Genomic DNA, 22,957 nt, shown 5'->3' on the forward strand with positions numbered 1-22,957 from the left:
TAAAAACGAACACTGCTCAAGAAACGACAGGCTCACTCCAACATTGACAAGGAATGTTTGGGAAAGTACAGAGTCATTCTCACCTTGCCTATCACCTCAATCTCCTCCCCAACGGTGAGATTGAGCTCGGAGTCCTTGGTGGCGCGGAAAGCCGTGATGACCACGATCATGGTCTTGAACTTGTTCTTCTTCTTCTCCCGCTTCTTCTTCATCTGCCTCTTCTTTCGCTCCTCTCGACTCAGTCCGCTCAGGTCCTCCTCTGGCTCCTCCTCCTCTTCCTCCTCTATGATTGGCTGTGGATGAATGATGGACAGAAGGGGAAGGGTCATTACTTGCCAAGGAGAAACTCTGTGTTAACTCTAACCTGATAAGCCCAAAAGGTCATGTTGCTTATAAATACAGGGAGGTGGGCCACCTCCCTGCTTAATACATGCACACACACAAATACACACAGAGATGTCATTTAGTTGAATTTAATCACCCTTAATGCCAATCATGCACAGCATAATACTGCTGACAAGAGCATTTTGATGAAATAACCAAGCGCACATGTAAAAGCCCATTGATGACGCTTTCTTTCAAATTTCTCATGCACTATAGATGAATGAAGCCTTTTGTAAGTAAGCTAGCAGCAATCCACCAGAAACATTTAGCAATACAAATCACATGCCATAGTTGAAACGGAAGGTACATTTGTATGTTACAGTCTCGACATTTATGTACAAGCCACCAGTATCAATGTACAGTACATAGAGAACAAAAGACAATATACCTGAAAACCTTTCAACATAAACTGAATAAAAAGATAGACGTCCAAAAAACTAATTTGGACACCTTGCTTGATCCTGTTTGCATACATTTGTGAATTCAATGTATCATAACTAAAACATACGACTCTCCCATTACAAGATAAGAAAAAAATATAGAAGCTTTCATGATGTTATAATAAATGGATCGAGACAAAGTGCTGGATTAATACTGTATCCATCTGTAAACAATTGCACAGGACTTACAATCTTAACAGCTGGGTTAGGAAAGAAACTCCCAGGAACGCCAAGGTGGTCACAGGGTGAGGTGGGGAAGGCACCAAAAGAGGCTGTGACACTCTGATTAGAGAACACCACCAGTTAGAGAAGGTACAACAGCAGTGTGAGAGGGTACACCGCCATTGTGAGAAGTTACACCAGCAGTGTGAGAAGGTGCACCGGCAGTGTGAGAAGGCGCACCGACAGTGTGAGAAGGCACACCGACAGTGTGAGAAGGTACACCGACAGTGTGAGAAGGTGCACCGACAGTGTGAAAAGGTGCACCGGCAGTGTGAGAAGGTGAACCAAAGTAAAGTAAGAGGGCAGATGGTTTGTGCAGTTGGGTTAGGAGAGAGGGGAAAGGGGTTTAAACACACATCAGACATGCATGGCTTTAGCAATCAGGCTAGACAATCACCATAGTCTGTCAACTGTAAATGTAAGGTCTCCACGTATTATACTAAATTGGTGTTGTTTGTTGCAACACTAGGCTTTGAAGTAAATATCTTGTATGAATTGTGTCTAGAATTTTAGGTAATTCTTATCATCTGATAATGCATTTAGATTACAAGTACTAACATTATCTTAATTGCAGTATCCTCTCTCAATATGATTGTAGACACTTCCCTTTCCTACATAATACGATTGGATCGCTTTAAATCTCAGTCATTCTACCACCATTGAATGGAACCAATTTCTTCATTAGTTGATTTCAAGCATGAGCAGTCATTTTCCTTTTCGACTCACAATATGTCCCGAATTTCAGACTGTCACATTCTAAGATGGGTTTCTTTATTACCAAAGTGCTGTTACTTCAAGTTTCAAATGTACGTGATAAAAGGTTGAAATCATTCCAGCCAGCAAGAGGATATTTGTTAAAAAGGATCACATGTTACAAGCAGGTAAAGTAAAGACCAGATGGTACACTATTAGGTATTGAGAGCATGTCAACACGTGTATAATACAGTTATGATAAAGTCATAATTTTATGAATATATGAATATAATTTTATTTAAAAAAACACCCACACATCCCCACAATTAGTTTTCATGCAGTGGTTACAGCAGACATTACTTTCCAATAACTTTTTTTTTTCATTCATGGACACAAATTTTACAAGGAAAGAGCACTTTTTAGAGAATTATGCACTGTGATATGCTTTTCTGCAAGAAGTTTCTCATTTCAAGCATTATCTTAAGGGCATGCATGATAAACATTTTATTTGAACTGGACAAGGAGGCAGTACACACAGCTGAACTTATGGCAAAATAAAATATAAAACATATAACATAGCACATTAAAGGTATTCATTCCAAAACTGCAATCATTTCTTTTACAGATACAAAATAAAATCAATAAGTTAGTATTTTATAGAGACTACAGTATTTTGAATACTACCACCATTAACCATGTCATATATCATCACTGATGTGAGAATATTATAATTTGTTTAACTGTTAGCAAAGAAACACATCAATCCAGGTGAAATGTTATGTGGCAAATCATCTATGAGACTATCAAAGGTATTAGCCCTCAATGGCAAATCACAGGGGGGGGGGGGGGGGGCCTAGAACAGAGAAAATGCATATTTGTCATAAAACATTGACTAACATGGCAGTAAATATAACTTGATTATTTCTCAAGGACATACTTGTGAAACATATCTATTTTATTCGTAAGAAAACATTTTGAACTTCAAAAGCAGATTATCAAGGTCTGAAGAACTTCTAGAGTGATTCTCTTTTGCTTGTAACATCATTATTTTTCCTGAAATCTTGCCTCTCATATGGCAATCTATTTCTTTACGTAAATAGGTTGTTTATTTCAGGAGGGTTTACCAGAAAGGGCTTCTACCATTGGAAGGAAAAGAGAGAAGAGTTAGCTGTCCAACCAATGAGGAAGAAGGAGAGAAGAACTGGGGATTGTTTTTTGTTAGGGATAGCTGGAGCATCTTACCACTCTGCTGGGACGCCTCATCCGAGGACTACTGCTCATTCTGGGACTCTTCTCCTGCTCGCTCTGCCATGACAACATGATAAGAAAAAATAGCCATCTTCATACAGAGGATCCTTCAGATGACATCAACAAGGATCAACACGGCTTGACCCTCCCTGTGATTTACTGTATACACCATATATTTAGCAAGTCAAAAAGTGTAATTTTTGTGAACCGGGACTTCCTGATAATTTCGCAAGTGGTTAGATTCACGATTGTGGAGTACAGTAATGAAGAAAGAAATGCACACATGAATGTTACATCTATGTTGGGATCAGAGTTATCATTTTCACGTGCTCACAAAATTTCACCCCAGTCACAAAATTCGCAAAATATGATCCCACAAAATATATGGCATATACAGTAATCATTCAGCTCATCCCCTGATAGGTTTTTTTTCCAGCACATTTCCCTGACATGCCTTCTCCACCAACATGCACAGATGTCCTGAGATTAACTATCATTAAATATGAATCATATAAGTTTCTGTATTCCTGTTGCATCACAATGACATCCCAGTTGACCTATTTTGCCAGAGTAGGTTTGTCCAGCAAATGTTACATCAAAACATTCAGGAAAAATTCTACCACACAATTATCAAATAGCTCTGCCAATTTTGAGGAAGTGCATGAGCACATAAAGCTGTGTTTAATCAGTCCACGATGGAAAATTTTAGTCTGAAGACCCGATAGAAACACATAACCGACACATTAAAGATGAATCATGATGCCATTATTGAACATACTGCCTGCTACTTCGATAATATATTTCAGTTTTATCACATTCACCTGGAAGAGCCCATGGCACTTATCACAAAGAGTAAGCAGCAAACCTAGAGAAGCAACCTTTCTCATACACATTCTGAAGGAATAATAGATGATATCAACCCACCCAATACTGGCCCACAAAAGAGTAATAATAGCCTCCAAAGTTTCTAATCAATCACATCAGTTAAGCAAGAGGTCAAAAATAATTGATTGTGATCTACATAACTATTGCTCTCATCCTCATTTGCTGTTTTCATGCTGATCATCCTGTCGTCTGCTTGGCACAAGGGCCCCACGACTGCGGGCTCAAAAAATTACACACAAAAAAATGATAGTTGCACCAAAGGAAAGAGTTTTCAAAACTCTGTCAAATTATGTCATGCACAAAAATTTGATTTAGGAGTGATATTTCATGCTAGGGCCATTTTGGCAGGCAGGTGACAATCTGTTCTTCAGAGAGACTCGATAGATTGACTTGATACAATAGATTTACCTCAACATGTGGGACTACTCCCATTTTACAGCTTACCTCTTGGGCTTTCTTGTCAGAATTCTGTGCCTTCTCAAGCTCCCTCTCTGTGCCCAGTTTGTTGTAGGCTTCGATCACAATGGCAACAAACAGACTGGAAAGAAAACAAGATATTCAGAAGGATGAATCTACATATACATTATACAATGAATGATCAAATCACAAATAAATCGAAACCCTGAATGTACAATATACCGGGTGTCCCCAAAAAAGCGGAACGGTGGATTTTCAGTACCTTGCGTTCTAAAAGTGATATATTTTTTGACATCATTAGAAAGAGCATTTTCTGCAGAAGACAATGATACCAAAGTCATTGAATTTGGTGTAAAACTTTTTATTCTATGCCCAATTCTGTAAATGCAGTCATTTTCAAATTTCGTTGGATTTTTGCGACATATGAGTGAAGAATTTGGGTGCGACACGAGTTCCATTGATTCATGTCAACAAAAGATACAGCTTTCACATTGGGTGCGGGCCAGGAAAAAAACAGTGTGTGTGTGTGTGTGTGTGTGTGTGTGTGTGTGTGTGTGTGTGTGTGTGTGTGCGCGCGCCCAATGTGAAAGCTGTATCTTTTGTTGACATGGATCAACGGGCTTACACAATACACCGTATGGAACGTGTGGTGGCACCCAAATTCTTCACTCATACGTCGCAAAAATCCAACTAAATTTGAAAATGACTGCATTTACAGAATTGGACGTAGAATAAAAAGTTCTGTACCAAATCTAATGATTTTGGTATCAGTGTCTTCTGCAGGAGATGTCAAAATATATATCACTTTTAGAATGCAATGTACTGAAAATCCACCGTTCTGCTTTTTTTGGGACACCCGGTATATTCATGATTATAACCAACAAAACTTGTCACTACGAGAGCTTTTCTTGAATATCATTATAGGCAATATCCTGGGATATAATTGTGTTTGGGTTCGTGCACTTGTATGTAGTATACTTTTTTATTTCTTCATGAAATATGTACATTGATTAAATTGATAACTGAATACACAGATGTAGAATATACTGAATACACTCTTGTGCAATTTGTCTCAATTGTTTGTATACGATACAAAAGTCATGACACCAAAATGCTGTTCTTCACATAATGCAGTGTTAGATCATTCATAATCGAGAATGCCTGATGTAAATCATTGCTTCTCCATGCAGTTAACTGAACAAACTAGCATAGGCATTACATATTTTGAAAGCTGTCATTACATTCACCCAGTTCATGTGCAGATGACAAATGACACAAGAATATTGTTTCAGATTAGTCATTACTGGGCATTGGTCTGTTGGTGTTCATCAATCGTATTTCACTGCTGATTGGTGGAGAAATCATTGATAATGCATTTAAACTTAGCTTTGTGTGTAATATCACTATCTCTTCTATTCCCCCCCCCCCCACCCCCATTCCTCCCTCTCTCTCTTTCTCTCTCTGTCAGCTGAAAGAAACAGACAAGTACATTGAGAATTCTAACAAAACAAGATTTGAAGTCATTACATGTTGATTAATCAAAAATAGATAGCACAGTTTCTGCATGACTTCCCACTCAAAACAATAAAACAAGCAGCGCTCTAAGAGAATTCAAAAGTTCAATCAAACATAATGGCTTTTGCAATACTTCATCAATCAAACATAATGGTTCTGCAATATGTTTCCGTAACACCCAAAGATATTTGTTGTGACTTACTTCATGACAAAGAGATTGATGGTACTAAAGCAGCCAACAAAATATATGCAGACCCAGTCCGTAGTAGCAACCATAGCCTGCAAAAAAAAAAAAAAAAAAAAAAGATTACACAAATGTTCTTTAAATTTAGCACTTTTACTTCTGTAAGTTATGAAATTAATTTGGGTATCAACAACATCATACATGTATGTTTTTATTCTCATGTGCAGTGTAACTCCACAAATCAAGTATCATCTTCACAAGATGTCCTTTGATACATTCCCTTAGCATCATGAAAACAAAGACAGCATAATTATGACATGTGATGAATGATAGCATGGATGACATTAATGACTGCCAGTATACAAATGATGCACGGGGTCTGAGTGCATCATCAGGAATTGTGTGCATATGGTAACTACGGCATTTTTCAACCAAGGAGGTGCAGCTGTGTAGGTATAGATCAGCTTCCCTGATTAAAGCATGCACACTATTCCTACTGACACATGAAAAGACACAGGCAATTTTTTTTTCCTGTTTTAATTATGCGTCAGGTAATTACTGAATGCATGGCAAATCTATTGAATGCATAACAGGCCATCTCTTGCTAAGTGTGCAAACTCTTACTACTGTACAAGCACAGGATAGCATGTTTACAGTGGCTATACATCGAGTCATTACCAGTTCACAAATGCAATAGAATAAATCTGATGGATGCAATCACAGGGATTTTGTGACAGACATACAAAAGAGGTTAGGTAAAATTTCATCATTTCAGCAGGGAAGGGAGACCATTAATGGTACATTAACTTCACTGAGAGTAAAGTAATGTAGCCAGAGATTTGGTAAGGTTACAGTAAGGTATGTCTGCACGTTGGCCGTCAACTCACAGCATTCATGATTTCATGCCAGTTACTTGTGGTCACAATCTGGAACACCATTAGCCAAGAGCACCTGGGTGGAATAGAAGTCATTTGAGCGGAATTAGGATCCTCACATCAGTTTCCTCAGATCACATTGAGAATCTTACAAAAGTATATATAACAAACTTCAAAATTAGGCATTACGACATATAATCATATCAGTAATGCTGAAAAAAAAAAAAGGTGTCATGAATGTACACAAAACCAAGTCCGTTTGCCTCTCCAGAGACCTATAATGTAGGACAGACTGTAAATTTGCTTGACTGAATGAGGTTGCTGCACTGATCTTCCAGTGTCTTTGTCAACAAAACCACTATACTAGGTATACATGGAGAAATTATTCCTTGGTAGTTATCACTAACAATGCTGTGTAATATCTAATGGTATGCCTCTACACTACACAATCTATCAGTGGGGGACCTGTTTGGGCACAATCAATGGATTCAACTCACAGGAAAGAATCAAAGCCGATGCCACAGTTGTACTCATACACGCCGGCTTCGTAGCTTTCGTCCTTTGGGATATCGTAAAACAGCTCCCAACCCAGGACAGAAAAGAAGAATGAACTGGTGAAAAGAAAAGAAGGCAAACATTTACAAGTAAGATATTAAATCTTGACTGATCATCTCTATCTGCAAAACCTTTTCCATGCAACATTTAATGCTAAAACAGTTTAAAGTTATTTCTTTTTCATTTAATATCATCATTTCACTTTTGTATTTTAATGCCTGCTCTGTTTTGAAATGAAATCAATCTGTGCTTTTTCATCACAAAATGCAAATTTTGGCAAAGATTTAGGATCATGCCATCCTGGTTAAGAGTTTGGCTTGGTAGCATTATAACAGTTTCATCACGCCCTGGTTCTTTTGAAAGTAGTATGAGATTGGTCAGCACTATTTCACTATCTTATTACTTTTCTGTAGAAATAATTGTCTGCAATCAATATTGGTGTCAACAACATCATGAAAGAGAAGCTCTGGGTTAATAAATGCAAAAATCAAAGAACGACAAAGATGTGTATAGATTAAGTCTACTACACATCGACCGCCTATTTTCAGATCGACCACCCTGCGAAATGCTTTCTCGCGTATAAAACCAAAAGTATGGTTGGGACAGGGCGCAATACGCTGGAACATTCGAACAAGAAAACAAATAAAGAGAAATTAGGGGGATACAGGTAAATAACTTGGGGAAACAGGAAGAAAATCCTTGTTAGTAATACACGTAATTATTGTTAACACAGCTTTGCCATTTACTAGATTTACGTGCTTTATCAATGGGAGAACGGGCAGCCGATTAAAATGATGAGCTTGCACCGGTGCACAGTAAAAAATGTCACTTGTGTTTGTTGCCGAGAATTCTGCGTATACGGTACGAGTCAACAATCTGAGCCCGTGATATGAATCTGCAGTTTTTTTTTTTACCTCGTGTGAAATGAAATTAAGGTAAAACTGAGGGAAATTTTCTAAGATAAAAGGTATTTAATCAAAAAATGGTTGATGAATAGTAGGTCCAACTATACCAGGCACATCATTACTCTAATACATATGACACGTTCCTGTATATCTGTCCTCCTATTTACCAATATTCATATCTATTTATCCATTATATCTATAATATCAATTATTGCTTTCTTTCTTCTCTCTCTCTTTCTCTCTCTCCATATACCTACCTCTGCTCATGCCTATATGCACACAGATATACAATAGGCTACTCAATTATCATCATTTTATCGATGGCACAAGCAAAATTGGCTCTACTTCTTTATGAGACCCAATCAAACTGACTTACATGATGATGAAGACTACAATGATGAGGTTGAACATGACAGGAAAGACCTTGATGGAGAACACCAGCACCGCCTTCTTGGTCTGTTGACATGGAAACAAGAAGCAACAACATCTCAGCGTTACAGACATTCTGTATTGATATCACCATGAGTTGGGAAAGTCTGTCATAACCTACAAGCACTATGAAAATATCATCAATGCCAAGAACTAAGCAAACACAGGGAGAATATTGGTCTGCTACATAATTGAATTAACTTTTAATACTGGGAGTAACAAAATGGGGAGGAGGAGACATTTTTCTTAAGATTTACGCATTAACCTGATTTTATAAGTACTGGAGGCTTACTTTGGTACCTGAAGATGCTTGACATGGCACCAGATAGTGATGGTGACTATTTCTACAGCTTTTTTTCATTTCATTTTTCAATAGAACATTTATTTCCAGATCAATTCGTGTATAAACAGCAGTAACAATTCAGTAATGACAAACTGGAGGTGACAACTCAGTAAGCACAGCTTGAAGTGAGTGCACCTTTAACATTTGAAAATGTAGTTGAATCTGATTGAAACATAGCTAAAAAGACATTTTTGTTTAAAATACACATATTTACAAGACAAAGTACAGATACACAAGAGACTAAAGCTAGGGATGCAGGAGGGAAAACAGATAGGAAGAAGGAAAAAAAGAAAGAAAAGAAAAGAGAAGAAAGAAAAAAATACATTAAGGAGAGGTAAAGAGAACCTAAAACACACACTTGTAATACTATAACAAACAAGGCAACATTGGACATACATGTACATGTATTTCATTTTAGTATAATCAAGAGAAATTTCGCAGCCCTCACTATAGACTACCTTATATGGATGAATACAACTTTCTCTTGAGTCTTATCTTAAAACAATTTTGAGATGGTGCATTTCTTATGTCTTTAGATAAATTGTTCCATTTCTTGGGGCCCACAAAACGAATATTATGTTGGTAAGACATGGTTCTGGGTCTGGGCAAATGCATTAATGACGAGGAGCGTGTATTGTAATTATGCACATTCTGATTGATATCAAACAATTGAACAAAATGGTCAGGCATAAGTTTGTTGACACACTGATATACAAAAATACATTGCTGATAGGTGGTGATATTTTTCAAAGTAAGCAATTTTAGTTTTGAGTATAACGGGCCTGCTTTAGATTTCGGGTTCGCTCCATGTATAACTCTTACTATTTTATTTTGCTTTGAAGTCAATTTCTTTAGACTGGACTGAAAAGTACTTCCCCACACCATGTTGCAATAAGACAAATAGGGCAGAACAAGAGTGGAGTATAACATCCGTAATACATCAGTAGGTAACATGTAGCTTAGTCTGGATATAATACCAATGCTCTTTGATATTTTTTTCTCTGTCTCTTGTATATGAGGCTTCCATGTTAATTTGGAATCTAAAATAACACCAAGAAATTTAGTTTTCTCTACCCTGGGAATTTGAACATCATTCAATTCCACTTTAACAAAATCAGTGTCGTATGATTTGTTACGATTACTAAAAACAATAAAGTTACATTTGCGGGGGTTAACAGATAATCGATTTGCCTGAAACCATGTACACAATTTTGAAAGGCTACTATTTACTTGATCTTGCAAAGAAGGAAGATCCTTACCACTGAACAATATATTAGTGTCATCAGCATATAATATGTACGATGAGGTATCGGAATTAGAAACATTTCCAATGTCATTTATGTATAATATAAACAACAGTGGTCCTAATAAAGACCCTTGTGGAACTCCACATAATATTTTCTTTAAGTCTGATATACAACTGTTATATTTTGTACATTGGTATCGATTGGAGAGGTAGCTTTTAAACCAATTGTATGCTACACCTCTAAAACCATAGTGCTTAAGTTTAGCTAACATAATATTATGATTAATCGTGTCAAAGGCCTTTGACAAGTCAACAAAAACACCAATAAGAAAGGAATTTTCCTCAAACGTATCAACAATCTTATTCGCAATGTCAGTTAGGGCCATGGAAGTTGAATAGTTGCTGCGAAAGCCGTACTGATAACTACCCACAATATTATTTTGATCAAGAAACTTAACAGCACGGTTGTAGACAATCCTTTCCAAAATTTTCGAAAAACAAGGAAGCACTGAAATTGGTCTGTAATTTGACAATTCACATTTGTCACCATTTTTAAACACAGGGGTTACACGAGCAATTTTCAATTTATCTGGAAAGACTCCTGATGATAAAGATAAATTGAATATATGACATAACGGTTTGCTGATTTCTTTTATTGTATGTTTGATTATACGAGGACTGAAATCATCAATTCCAGAGGCAGTATTATTCCGAAAAGAGTTGACAATGCTACATATTTCTGCTTCAAATGTTGCATGAAAATAAATGGTATTCAAACAAGGGTTCACCAGATAACTCATAAAGTTAGAATTATTTTGTGGTATCAACTTATCAAGATTTGGACCAACCTGAGTAAAATATGAATTAAAAGCATTTGCAATTTTGTGAGAGTCAGTAGTTAATTCACCATTACATTTCATTTGCATATCAGTAACACATTTACCACCTCTATTCAAAAGTGTATTTATAAGATTCCAAGTTGCTTTAATATTACTTCTATATGCAACAAATTTCCTTTCAAAATATTGTTTCTTCACATTTCTTATTGTAGCATTCAGAGTATTTCTAAAACGTTTATACTTTAATTCATTAAAGTTGCTTGGTTTACGCATATATTTCTTATATAACAAATTTTTATATTTGATAGAACGTAAAATACTGTCAGTCATCCAGGGATTAAGCTTTCTTGCACACCGACTTTTTTTCTTTAGGGGAAAGTGTTTATTATATAACCCTGACAGAACAGACTCAAAATAATCATAAGCTTCGTTAACATTTTCCATAGTATACAAATTATCCCAACAGTGTGAACCAAGTTCAGTCCTGAAAGCGTCAATACTGTCTTTGTTTACAGTTCTCACATAAATATCACTTCTTGGTCTGTCACTTTTTATTTGATTTAGATCAGTTAGCTGGAAGACAGGTAAATGATCAGTAATATCACAATACAACAGTCCACTTTGAATAGGCTTATTGAACTGGTTGGTAATAATATTGTCCAACAGAGTAGTAGTGGCATTGGTAATGCGTGTAGGCCTCGTTATAAGAGGGAGACAATAGTTACTAAAAAGTGTGTTAACAAAATCAGTTACATCATTATCCGTGCTATATTTTAATAAATCAATATTAAAATCACCCATAATATAAACTAATTTGTTTTCTTTCAGTAGCGGTGAGATCTTTGAATCAAAAGTAACATTAAAGTTATGCGAATTTATACCTGGGGGCTTATACATAGTGCCTATCACAATATTTTTTCCTACTGATTGACAAATCTCAATAAAAATAGATTCACACATACCATCATCACTAACCAGATCAGGTCTCTCAAAATAGGAGTAAGAGTCCTTTATGTACAAACCAACTCCGCCACCTAATTTCCCACGTCTATTATAACACACAGAGTTGTAACCTGGTATATTAGGCAGTTTGTCGGCATCTTTGAGCCAGGTTTCAGATAAACCAATAACATCAAAGTCAAGTTTAAGCAAGTTTATGAAGTTTAAAATTTGATCACAAGTTAACTTCTATGAACTTGATTCAAAACTGATCCAAAACAGCAGCAACAAGACAACTCATGAAGGACCCATGAGTTTTGCTTGCTAATCAGCCTTCCTACATGCATTGTTCATTGATAAATGCAGATGCTCAAATAAAAAGTTAAATGCCATTCAACAAGGAATACATGATCCTCCCACCCACTCATGCCTGTACCCACTAGAGTTTTTTGGTGGGATGGTCACATTGTTACACACCAACACTTTATACAGAGTTACATTACAGCTTAGCTTTTCTTTTATTACCTCCACCAACGGAAGAGGTTATGTTTTCATTCCATTTGTTTGTTTGTCCGTGTGCAAAAAACTCAAAAAGTTGTGAACGGATTTTAATGAAACTTGCAGGAAAGGTTGAAAATAGACACAAGAAACAGATGATCAAATTTTGGTAGTGATCCAGAAAGTTTTATGGATTTTAAGAAGGATTTTCAATATTTTGGCAGGTAGGGTAAATGAACTTGGGAGTTCAAGCTGCGCATTTTTGAGGATTTTATAATAAGTGCGCACTAAAGTGCGTGCTCTAGTTTCTGCTAGGGCGAGGTGTGCCGCGCAACTTGGTATTGATAAAGTAACAAAAGATTTCTATACTGGGAAACTGGCCGACTTACAGCATGAATATGCGTGTTGATGGAAATCACAGATCTCTCTGGAAGAGCAAGACAGTGTTGGAAATGAGTTGCTTGGTGGAGGTCTGCACTCTCTCAGTGCTTCTCTAGTTTTGTTTTTGTTTTTAGCTTTCTTTAAGGAGCAATTGACTGAAAGCCAATCAAGGCTTGTAGAGTTAACACTGAGTGTGAGAGCACATAAAGTGTAAGAGCTCACCTGATTTGAACTTCTTGAACAGATACTTCAAAAAGTGTTTAATCAACCCTTTGTGTGCTTTGAGCATGATTGGCACAGAAAAGCCCATAGCAGTATATACAAGGTCCCATCTCCTTGGCAAAGAAAGTGTGAAATCTTAACCTGCTCACCTGATCTGAATTGAAGCACACTCTAATGAGCACAGCAAGCCCTGAGATAATGTTACAGATCCAGTAGTAGGCAGGCGGAATGACGTAATACACAATGTTGGCTACCATGGCGATGAAGATGAGGGCAATGTCCAGCATTTCAATGACCTGGAGCAGGTTCCGACCTTCTGCTAGGACGCGTAGAACCACCTCAACCTGTATGGGCGAGGTCCAAAATTAAATATTATTACTATCTGCCAACACTTGGCTACAATGTTGACTTTTTTTTTTTTCAAGTTCGCTATCTTCAAACTCAATACACAAAACTTAACCCATTGAGGACGGGCTGATTTTGCTACAACATACAATTTCCCATGGACCCCTGCCCAGTTATACTGGAGACTCGTCTTCAACAGGTTAATGTGAAACTACAGGATGTACACTTATGGTGTCTCCAGGACTACTTACCCCTGAGATTTTCTAATGACCGGTTATATTGGCAATTCATAGTCAATGCCATCTCCTGGTACAATCACTGTCAGAATGATTTACTGAATAAAAACCTCAGTGTTTTAATCGCTATATGTATTATATATTCAATCTTTGGTTGTATAAATATACAGGGAGATAATTCAAAGACATGAATTTTTTGAAGCAAAAGAAAACATGTATCTGTCACTTTATTATATATTCAACTATCTTCTAACATTATAAATTCATTGAAATCAAAGCTACTACATGAATAAATATAAATTGCATATTGGCAAATGATTACTCACAAGGAATGCAGAAATGATGGTCGTCTTTAGAATCTGAATGCTGAGCATTGCAGTTTCTGACATGCCATACCACTTCAGGCAGAAGAGAATGCTGTGTGAAGGCAGACAAAAAGATATTCATTCATTCATTCATTCATTCATTCATTCATTCATTCATTCATTCATGCATTCATTCATGCACTCTATCGTTGGTGTTCTCATTTATTCCTTTAAACACTTCTTCTATAGTTCCTTTCTTAAATCACTCTTTCCCTCTCTTTTAAGCAAGCAATTATGCCACTATAGATAAACTAATTGGCTCCATTTGCCAATCATTTATGACTTTATTTATGATGAAGGCATTCAAATATTAATGCATTCGGTGATTCTTTTCTAGTCAAGTGTCAATTCATATGATGAATTTTTATTTTTACCATATTATTTTCCTTAACCAAGAATTACGAGGAATATTAACTTAAAAAGTGATGAGATAAAGTGGCAATAATGTGCCTTTGCCTCAAATAAATTGTATATTATATCACTTTTTTTTCTTTGCTAATGGAGATGAATACACAGACACATACACTATTCTACAGGTTCTCCAACACCTCAATATCAAAGAACGAAAATGTTGTTCTCAATAACAATGCAATGCGGTAAATCACAAATGCATGACATTGCAATTAGCAAAGAATAGAGACAGGCATATAAACCACTCTTCCCCTCACAGATTTTGAAAACTGAATACTGCTTCATAGTACACTAAAGTAGAGAGGAGTATTGAGGAAAATGTTAGTGACTGGTGGCATTAGCAATCAACAGATCAGGGCAGGAAAAAGTGGATGAGAATGTACTACAGAGCATTCCAAGGAGATATCTCACCAGTGAAGTAGAATGAGAGTTAGCACAATTCTGGAAAAGGCCTTCGAGCGAATGACCTTCTGACAAAATGACTGCATCGTGAAGACAAACTTTGACCCGCCAGTATCCTGGAAATAATCACACCAAAAAGAAACAAACATTGAATTTGATATGCAGACAGTAAAGTAGAGTGTAAATACACCAATACCAAATGAAACACCTTGCTTTTCATTTGTGTCTCATTTCATTTCATTTCATTTCAGTGTGTAGTACTCTTGCATCATTTATAGTACATGTAGTGTAGATATCCATTACACAAAATCCATCATCTATTTTATGTTAAAACATGATATGCACTGTATAGTGAAAAAAATAACTGCACTTAAATCAAATTTTGGTAATGGCACTGACTCCCTAACATGTGATAGAAGATGCACATTTTACTTCAACAGTATTCCATGAACACATCAATATGTTAATAATTTTTATATCAATGGAAAATACACAAGATTTGGATACATATATTTCAACTTATTTAGATGACAATATTAATGGCATCAACTATCATAACTTATCAAAAGAGAAGATTACTGCATGGGTGATGATTTCTTGATGCATACTGGACTGCCTTAATTGCCAAGACTCACATATTACTGTATATGCAAAAGTGCATGAATGAATGTAAGTTCCTGTTATCAAAATGTTATCAAAGTTATCAAAATGATATTTTTTTTTTTTTTTTTTTTTTTTTTTTTTTAGGGGGGGATTGGGATGTTAGGGAAGAATATGCCCAGATTCTGAGAGACCATTTATTCACTCTCTCTTCTTGCTCCATTCTATCTTAAATATTTTGACTTACAATATCATAAAACTTGTCCTCTTCAAACTCGAATGAGAGTGCTTCGTTCAGTCTGATGGTCCACTCTAGAGAGTCCACCTGTCCATCATTGTTGTCATCCAGGTAATCAATCAGCTGGCTGTTCATCTCATCAGTGTGCTGTCAATAAAATCCAATGAATTAAAAAAAACAGTTTGTTTGTTTGTATTGTGTCTATTGTTCCATATTCCACATTTAACAAATAAACCATAAACATTAAAAAAAAATGCATGGGTGAATTGTCAAATACAACAATAAAACAATTAAACATGTGAAATATGAGGAATCTAAATAAAAGCATTGCTTGTAGGGAGTAGATATATATCAGAAGAGATATATATCAGAAGAGCAGAGCTATAAATTCAATCAAACAGCAGAATTTAGAAATAAAGTGGAAATCTCAGGTCTGAAATCCAGTGAAACTGTAGGGGAAGAAATCCAGTGATATAGGATGTTGAAAATCCCAAAAAAGCACATGACTTAGCAATACAATACTCTTACAATGGTTATTTTTGTGCAAGTTTTTTTTCACGCTTGGCTGGGTAAGATGATTTTTGTGTGTTTTTAATTCCGCGGAATCAAGACAGATATTAATGGACCATATGACATACAAAAATATTCACATGTTTTTATTTTCGTGCTGGTTTCTGGTTGCCTGAAATGCATGCAATAATTCAGGGTGAAAATTTGGGCAAGCTATCTGACTGAACAATCTTAAAAAAATGAAAAACAAGCAAAGTTCACTGATAATGATCCTACACAAAAACATAAATTAGGTAAAAACTTCCCCTTTTGTAATAGTTTGTACGAATATTTAAAGGCAAGAATGCATGTGTATGCATGTGTCCACAATTGAAGGGGATGATGAAAAGTGCTACTCACATGAGGCTTGAGAATCTTCAGGAGCTTGAGGAAGCGTCCGTCCGTGATTGGGAGGCTGCCATTGCCAAGGGGATCGAGGAGGTTCCACGCCTTGGCAAGCTCCGCCCTCTCCCTGGCACGCTCCTTCTTGACATGCTTCTTGGCAAAGGACCTAAAAAAGAAAGAAAGAAAGACCTTTGACCTTTGACCTCATGACCCCAAACTTTCACCAGAGAATCGTAATTGGGTAATACATGTATACAATATGTTTCAAGAAATATCTTCAGGCATTGCGTAGATATGGTGGAAATAGTGAAATTTTACGTATTTGACCTTGACTTTTGACCTTGAGCATGTGCACCATAAGTTGGTAGGCACAACTTCACCCCCTCATACACATACATGCCAAGTTTCATTAGGATACCGCAAAAGGCTTTTTAGTTACGCTGTCCACAAAATTCATTACGGACGGACGGAAGGACGGACGGACAACCCGAAAACATGATGCCTCCGGCACCACTTCGTGGCGGAGGCATAAAAAAAACATAAGGATGTTGAATTCAAGCAACATACCCCTGAGCTACAGTTTCCTCTCCACACATACTAATGCTTAATTAATAAATAAAATGCCAAGTCACGTTTGCATTATGCATTGCTTGTTATTTTCAACAGAAATACAATTTACTTTCTTCCAAGGCCAGTCAAAGGGGAGCAATGAATATTGGATTAGAAGACCTCGGGTGTACATCATCATTATTTCCTCTTGCCACATTTGGCCAGAAGAGATCAAGCCAAAATGGGAGGCTCATAACAGAGCAATAAATTCCTTCTATGATGACCTCCTGATTAGGATCACTAAAATCAACAGCCAGAGTGACCTCTGAGACATGAGGAGCGGTGAGACAGTTAGGTAAACACACCACTATAGAGACAGACAACGAACCGCGATCCATGATCACACTTCCCTCTCCTCCCCCCCCCCCCCCCCCCTCCCCATTTCGGGGAAGAACAAAGTCAAATCAGGGTAGGGTATAATTTGATAAACACGTCCTAAAATTTCAAAGAATGATATCACCTAGCTAGGATATGATAAATCATAGGATATTGCATACCAAGGCCCACACACCGTCACCTACAATCAATATTTGCTATTTTGTGTTTGGTTTATTTTTTAAGAAACCAACATCATTACAACTACGCATTCCTGGAATTATCATCTCTCAAAAAGAGATAGTCAAAAGGTTTTGTGATAAAATGTACAAGTCTCCTAGGATGCCTTCCATCCTAAACTATCTTTGTTTTGTTTTTTCACTATCACAATACTTATCCATTAGCTACATTAATAATTATCTACATTTTTAATGTATTCATGGTCCTTTGTGTACAATGTCTGTAATTCAGCCTGTGGGTTGCAATGGATATTGCTCAATAAAGTATCTTTTCAATTCAATTCAATTCAATTCAACCTATTTAGAACTGGAAATTGAAATGAAAGCTTTTAATTGTTGTATTACATCTCTGTTAGTCTAACTTTCACATTTTTTTTGCAGCACTGCATAAAAAGTGTATCTGTCTACGGTAGATACATGATATCATTGCTGCAAGTGTCGATAGGTGTGAGGAACCGCAAAATCAATAATACTATTGCATGACGTTGAAGTACACTGTAACATCAAACCCTTACCATTCTGTTTACCAAACGTTTCAAACAGGAGTTGGAGCTGAGATTAAACTGGACAATGCTACTCCTCTGTAAACATTGCTTGAAAGGTTTGCTTTGCTCTCGTCTTCACCATATTCAAGGTTTTCCAGATAATTTTAGGCGTAAACCTACGCACAAGACATCAATCATTACACTACACACACTTATACAAACACATACAAACCCATCACAACAATTACAGCACATGAAAAAGAGATTTCAGAACTCATTTCCATGACAGGGGAGGAAATCAATCTGACCTCACAAAAAGAAGAAAAAAAAAAAAGGTGCAACAAGCTGGGCTCTACAAGCATCAGATGATGAATATGACCTGCTGACTTCAACATTCTCAAACAGTAAAATTCATTCCCTTGAAGTGAACAAATAAAGTACAACAATCTTGGCTCTTAACTATCAGGTAAAAAATATGACCTACAGACTTCAATATTCCCAAGTAACATCAAGCCCTAAAACTCTACCTGTTACAGAAGGATAGTGTGGTAACTTGACTTACCAGTAGCTGTCGACGATGATAGCAAGCATGATGGCAGTCAGGAAAAATACTCCAACAAAGACAAAGAGACCAAAGTAGAGAAAATTCCAGCGGCTGCTGGTAAACGCCGGAATCATGACGTCCTGCAGATGCGTGTGATAACCAACACAGGATGCACATTTATTACCCTTTCATTCTCCATCTGCCTATAACAATCGAGTTCAAATTAGAGTGAATTCACATGTCTTGATATGCTGATTTCGTATGAAACGTGTAAACTCATATATTGATCCATCTATCTCACTTATCTGTGCAGAAAACAGATAGATATCATCCTGTTGCTTGTATGAAATCATCTGCACTGAAAAACAATTTTGGACACTCTTGGGAGAAACAAAACACACAACTTTACTAGTATTTCTAGAACATTGTAGACTACGCTTTTCTTGTCATACTACTATTACTACTACTACTACAACCGCTAGTACTACTACAACTACTACTTCTACTATAACTACTCCAACTACTTGTACTATTACTACTACTACGATGACTACTACTACTACTACTACTATTACCACTATTATTACTACAGCTGTACTACTAATGATGCTGATGAAAATAATGAATACCTTTAAACCATTATTGCTTTCAGCACCACTATTATCATCATGAATATCATGATCTCTATCATATCATTTATTCTTGAAACTTACCGGATAATTTTCGGTAGAGAGTAGCACGAAGAGCCTTAGAAATGAAATGCCAACATGATCAAATGCCCTGAGATAGGAGACAAGAACATTAGGGACATATTTCATGAGAATCCATAATCAAAAGCTCATGCATGAAAAAAATTCCATACAATGAGACCACATCATGGATGTATTTAACACTTGACCATATTAAAAATTTTCTGACAAACTTCACAAAATATCATATTTTCAACTTCAAACAGTAAGACTGTATTCTGAAGGTCGAAATATATCAACATAATATAAAAAAAACCCTTCATTAAAGAATATTTCTCACTATAGGTAGTGACATCTGTGAATGTAGTACACTGAAAAGAGAATGGAATGGAAGAGAAAAATTTTGTGATATCTATATACAAAATACATCTGAAGCAACACTGCACTTTGGCACTGGCCCAATGGTCCATGACCAGTTTGAAAAAAAAAAAATCACTGTCGGACCTGTAACTTTTTCAGGAATAGACCAGTAAAACATGGAAAAACTGGGCACCTACTGGTCTGACAGACAGGTTGGACCAATAGAAAAAATGGGTTAGTGCGCAGCCCTGTCTACAGGAGCATGCACTTGTTGTATAAGTGATTGTTTGTATGTGGCAGTCACATTCTATACACAAACCATTCTCTTGCTATTTCTTTGGAGGATGTCAGTATCAAGAGTATATATCAATTTTTCATGACTTACTTCTTAAAACACATGACAGAAATAAAGCTAGAAGAGCTCTCATCTAAACTTATACTTTTCATCAAGCAATGGAAAAAAAAAAATACTGCTGTATGGTTTACTTACCCTATATATACATTTGTTTCATTTGCATCACAACCCGAACTGTCATCGCTGCTTGTAATATTGTGGTAAGTATTATCATACAGGTGGACTCCAACAGCAGAAAACACAATGATGAAGAAGACAATGCCAACAAAAACCTGCACAAAAAGAGAGCAAAGAACACAATACACATCCTAACACTCTCTTCTGCGCAGACACAAAAATTCCTGTTACAATGATGAGATGGTGTATATGCCACATATTTGGCGATTCAAATTTTCACAAATCGGGCTTCTCGATATTTTAGTGAGTGGTTAGATTCACAATAATGGAGCACAGCACGGGACAGAGACATGTATGCATGTTAAAATCAGAGTTCATATTTTCATGTGTTTTTAGATTTGCAAATACCAGGTAGCACACAACTCATGAAATTCATGAAAATAAAAACCAACAGAATGTATGGCATATACAGTATATAATAAAAACTGAGTAATAATAGTGATAATAATTATGCCATAAAAAAAAACATCAATAATCTTCATCAAGATCATCATTATAAACATCACCATCATCATAATGACATACATGCTAAAGTATGGGAACCAGGAATGACTGGAACAAAATAAGCAAAAATATGATTTTTCAGCCATGTCCCATGCATCACTAGGAGTTGGAAATTAAAAGGAATGCAAGGTTGCAAGATGCTTCTATCCTTGAGGGAAAAAAATGGGATTGTTCTGACTAAAAAAGGAACACTTGACAGGTGTATTATGAAGATAATAATACCATAATTGAAAAAGATAGAAACGATGATAATAACAAGCTTCATGACAATGATTACAAAGGATATCATTTGGTTGACGTCAACGACTTTCAGCTCATTGTCAAAATTACTGGAAATTAGCATATTCTGAACAGTCATTTCAAAGCCAGTAAATTCTTTTGTAATATTCCATTCCAAATTAGACTGTGGGAGGCTCTGAACTTGCCTCAACCTGATCCACTTGCAAACAATACACTTGGGACCAACGGGAAGCGAACACCTATTATTCTTTGTAATTGATCTGATGCTTATGAATGTGGTCAAATGAATGACACTTCTTTTTTAGACAGCGGGTTAATTCATCACATTGAGTGCTTTTCCTTCATGCCCTGTGGGCAGGAGCCATCAAGTGCACCATGGGAGATGGCATCACTGGCCTTGTGATTCTCTGCACTATGTTTCTCGTATGCCAGAGGGATGTATAAATATATTGTCTACTGTGAAATGACATCAATAAATATTTATGTTACACAACAGCACTCTGCCACATGGAAACTGATTTCTGCACAGCCAGCTAAATGCTAAATTAAGTTTCCTGTCACACATTGTTCTGCTCTTGTTGTTGAGATGTTTAGACTTTATCACATTTCAGAATTCTATTTTCAATAATCTGTGAAATTTCTCTAACAGAAAACAAAAACATAATATTCAGTTGTAGAGACGGAAAAAAAAAAGTCATTTTTTTAGATGACCTTTCCACCAGCAGTATATTTGTGTATGTGCATGTGTTTGCATGTCTGTGAGCTTGTCTTTGCATCATAAAAATCATTTCTTGCTACGGGGAAACAAGAACAAAGTTACTGTACCATTACAACCACTGTCACCGAATGATAACAAGAATCAGGAAGATTCACACTTGATATCGAAGGACAACTTACCTCAACAAACTTCACGACACTAGACATAACCACATCCCAGATGTGTTGCACATTGTTCAGCTTGCACAGAATGATGAATGCCCGCAAACATCGAAAGGGCTGAGCCAAACGCTGGTGGAAAAAAGAAAGACTCAAAATGGACAAACTACAAACAGTGGTCTGCTGGCTGAACAATGGGATAAGCTCGATTTCAAAATTGAAATAAAAAAACAACAACAACACAGTTCTGATAAGTTGATTACCAAATTGATAGAATGATTCAACATTAACTCCATAAACCAACCAGAAGAAATACGGTAACAGGGTCTCTAGTTCTGGATTTTGTTGACATACAAAATTTGAAGTGAGCAGTACCACTAAAGACTTTTCCTCTTGCAGGCAGGGGAATTAATCTACTATGTTCCAACTTGTCATTAACATACCAAATACCAGTATGCAAATACTCAATTTATGGCAACTCTACAGTGACCATTCGCTATCTGAGAAGACCTTTGACACCTGCTAAGTGATGCTAAGCAAACCTTACAAAGGCAGTTTGACGTAAATAGAACACTGACACAGCCGATGTGGGAAGAAACACAATTGTATACATCTGCATCAAACACAACACACAAATCTTAGGTCATACATTAGAGGAATAGATTGAAAATAGATAAAACACAAAGAAACAAATGGAAAAATGGAATTCAGAGACCTGGATTCAAATAAAGTACCATACAATCTACAATATATGGTCAATCTGGTATTTTCCCCTCAGAATCATTCTTGTATAAATAAAAGATAACAAAAACACTTATGATAATAAAAATTATTTGTTGAGCACAGAAACTAT

The 22,957-nt window shown here is 36.4% G+C and overlaps 1 protein-coding gene across 1 annotated transcript in view; it reads right to left on the reverse strand.

Moving 5' to 3' along the window:
- The window catches only part of LOC139713970 (uncharacterized), a 46,216-nt gene that overhangs the window by 12,433 nt on the left and 10,826 nt on the right, over window positions 1–22,957 (reverse strand). Inside the window, exons 6-21 of the mRNA XM_071625697.1 lie at window positions 22,126–22,236; window positions 20,443–20,579; window positions 19,617–19,683; window positions 18,922–19,043; window positions 16,727–16,877; window positions 15,827–15,964; window positions 14,989–15,095; window positions 14,128–14,218; window positions 13,370–13,564; window positions 8,700–8,779; window positions 7,361–7,474; window positions 6,876–6,939; window positions 6,007–6,083; window positions 4,317–4,410; window positions 2,982–3,044; window positions 84–293 (exon numbers count right to left, since the gene is read on the reverse strand). Of these exons, the coding sequence (XP_071481798.1) occupies window positions 84–293; window positions 2,982–3,044; window positions 4,317–4,410; window positions 6,007–6,083; window positions 6,876–6,939; window positions 7,361–7,474; window positions 8,700–8,779; window positions 13,370–13,564; window positions 14,128–14,218; window positions 14,989–15,095; window positions 15,827–15,964; window positions 16,727–16,877; window positions 18,922–19,043; window positions 19,617–19,683; window positions 20,443–20,579; window positions 22,126–22,236 (1,821 nt within the window). The remainder of the gene's footprint in view (window positions 1–83; window positions 294–2,981; window positions 3,045–4,316; window positions 4,411–6,006; window positions 6,084–6,875; window positions 6,940–7,360; window positions 7,475–8,699; window positions 8,780–13,369; window positions 13,565–14,127; window positions 14,219–14,988; window positions 15,096–15,826; window positions 15,965–16,726; window positions 16,878–18,921; window positions 19,044–19,616; window positions 19,684–20,442; window positions 20,580–22,125; window positions 22,237–22,957) is intronic.

This window comes from Diadema antillarum, unplaced genomic scaffold (assembly GCF_040938485.1).
Source record: "Diadema antillarum isolate AM-2024a unplaced genomic scaffold, OU_Dant_1.0 seq00002113_RagTag, whole genome shotgun sequence".
In the NCBI taxonomy this organism is placed as follows: domain Eukaryota; kingdom Metazoa; phylum Echinodermata; class Echinoidea; order Diadematoida; family Diadematidae; genus Diadema; species Diadema antillarum.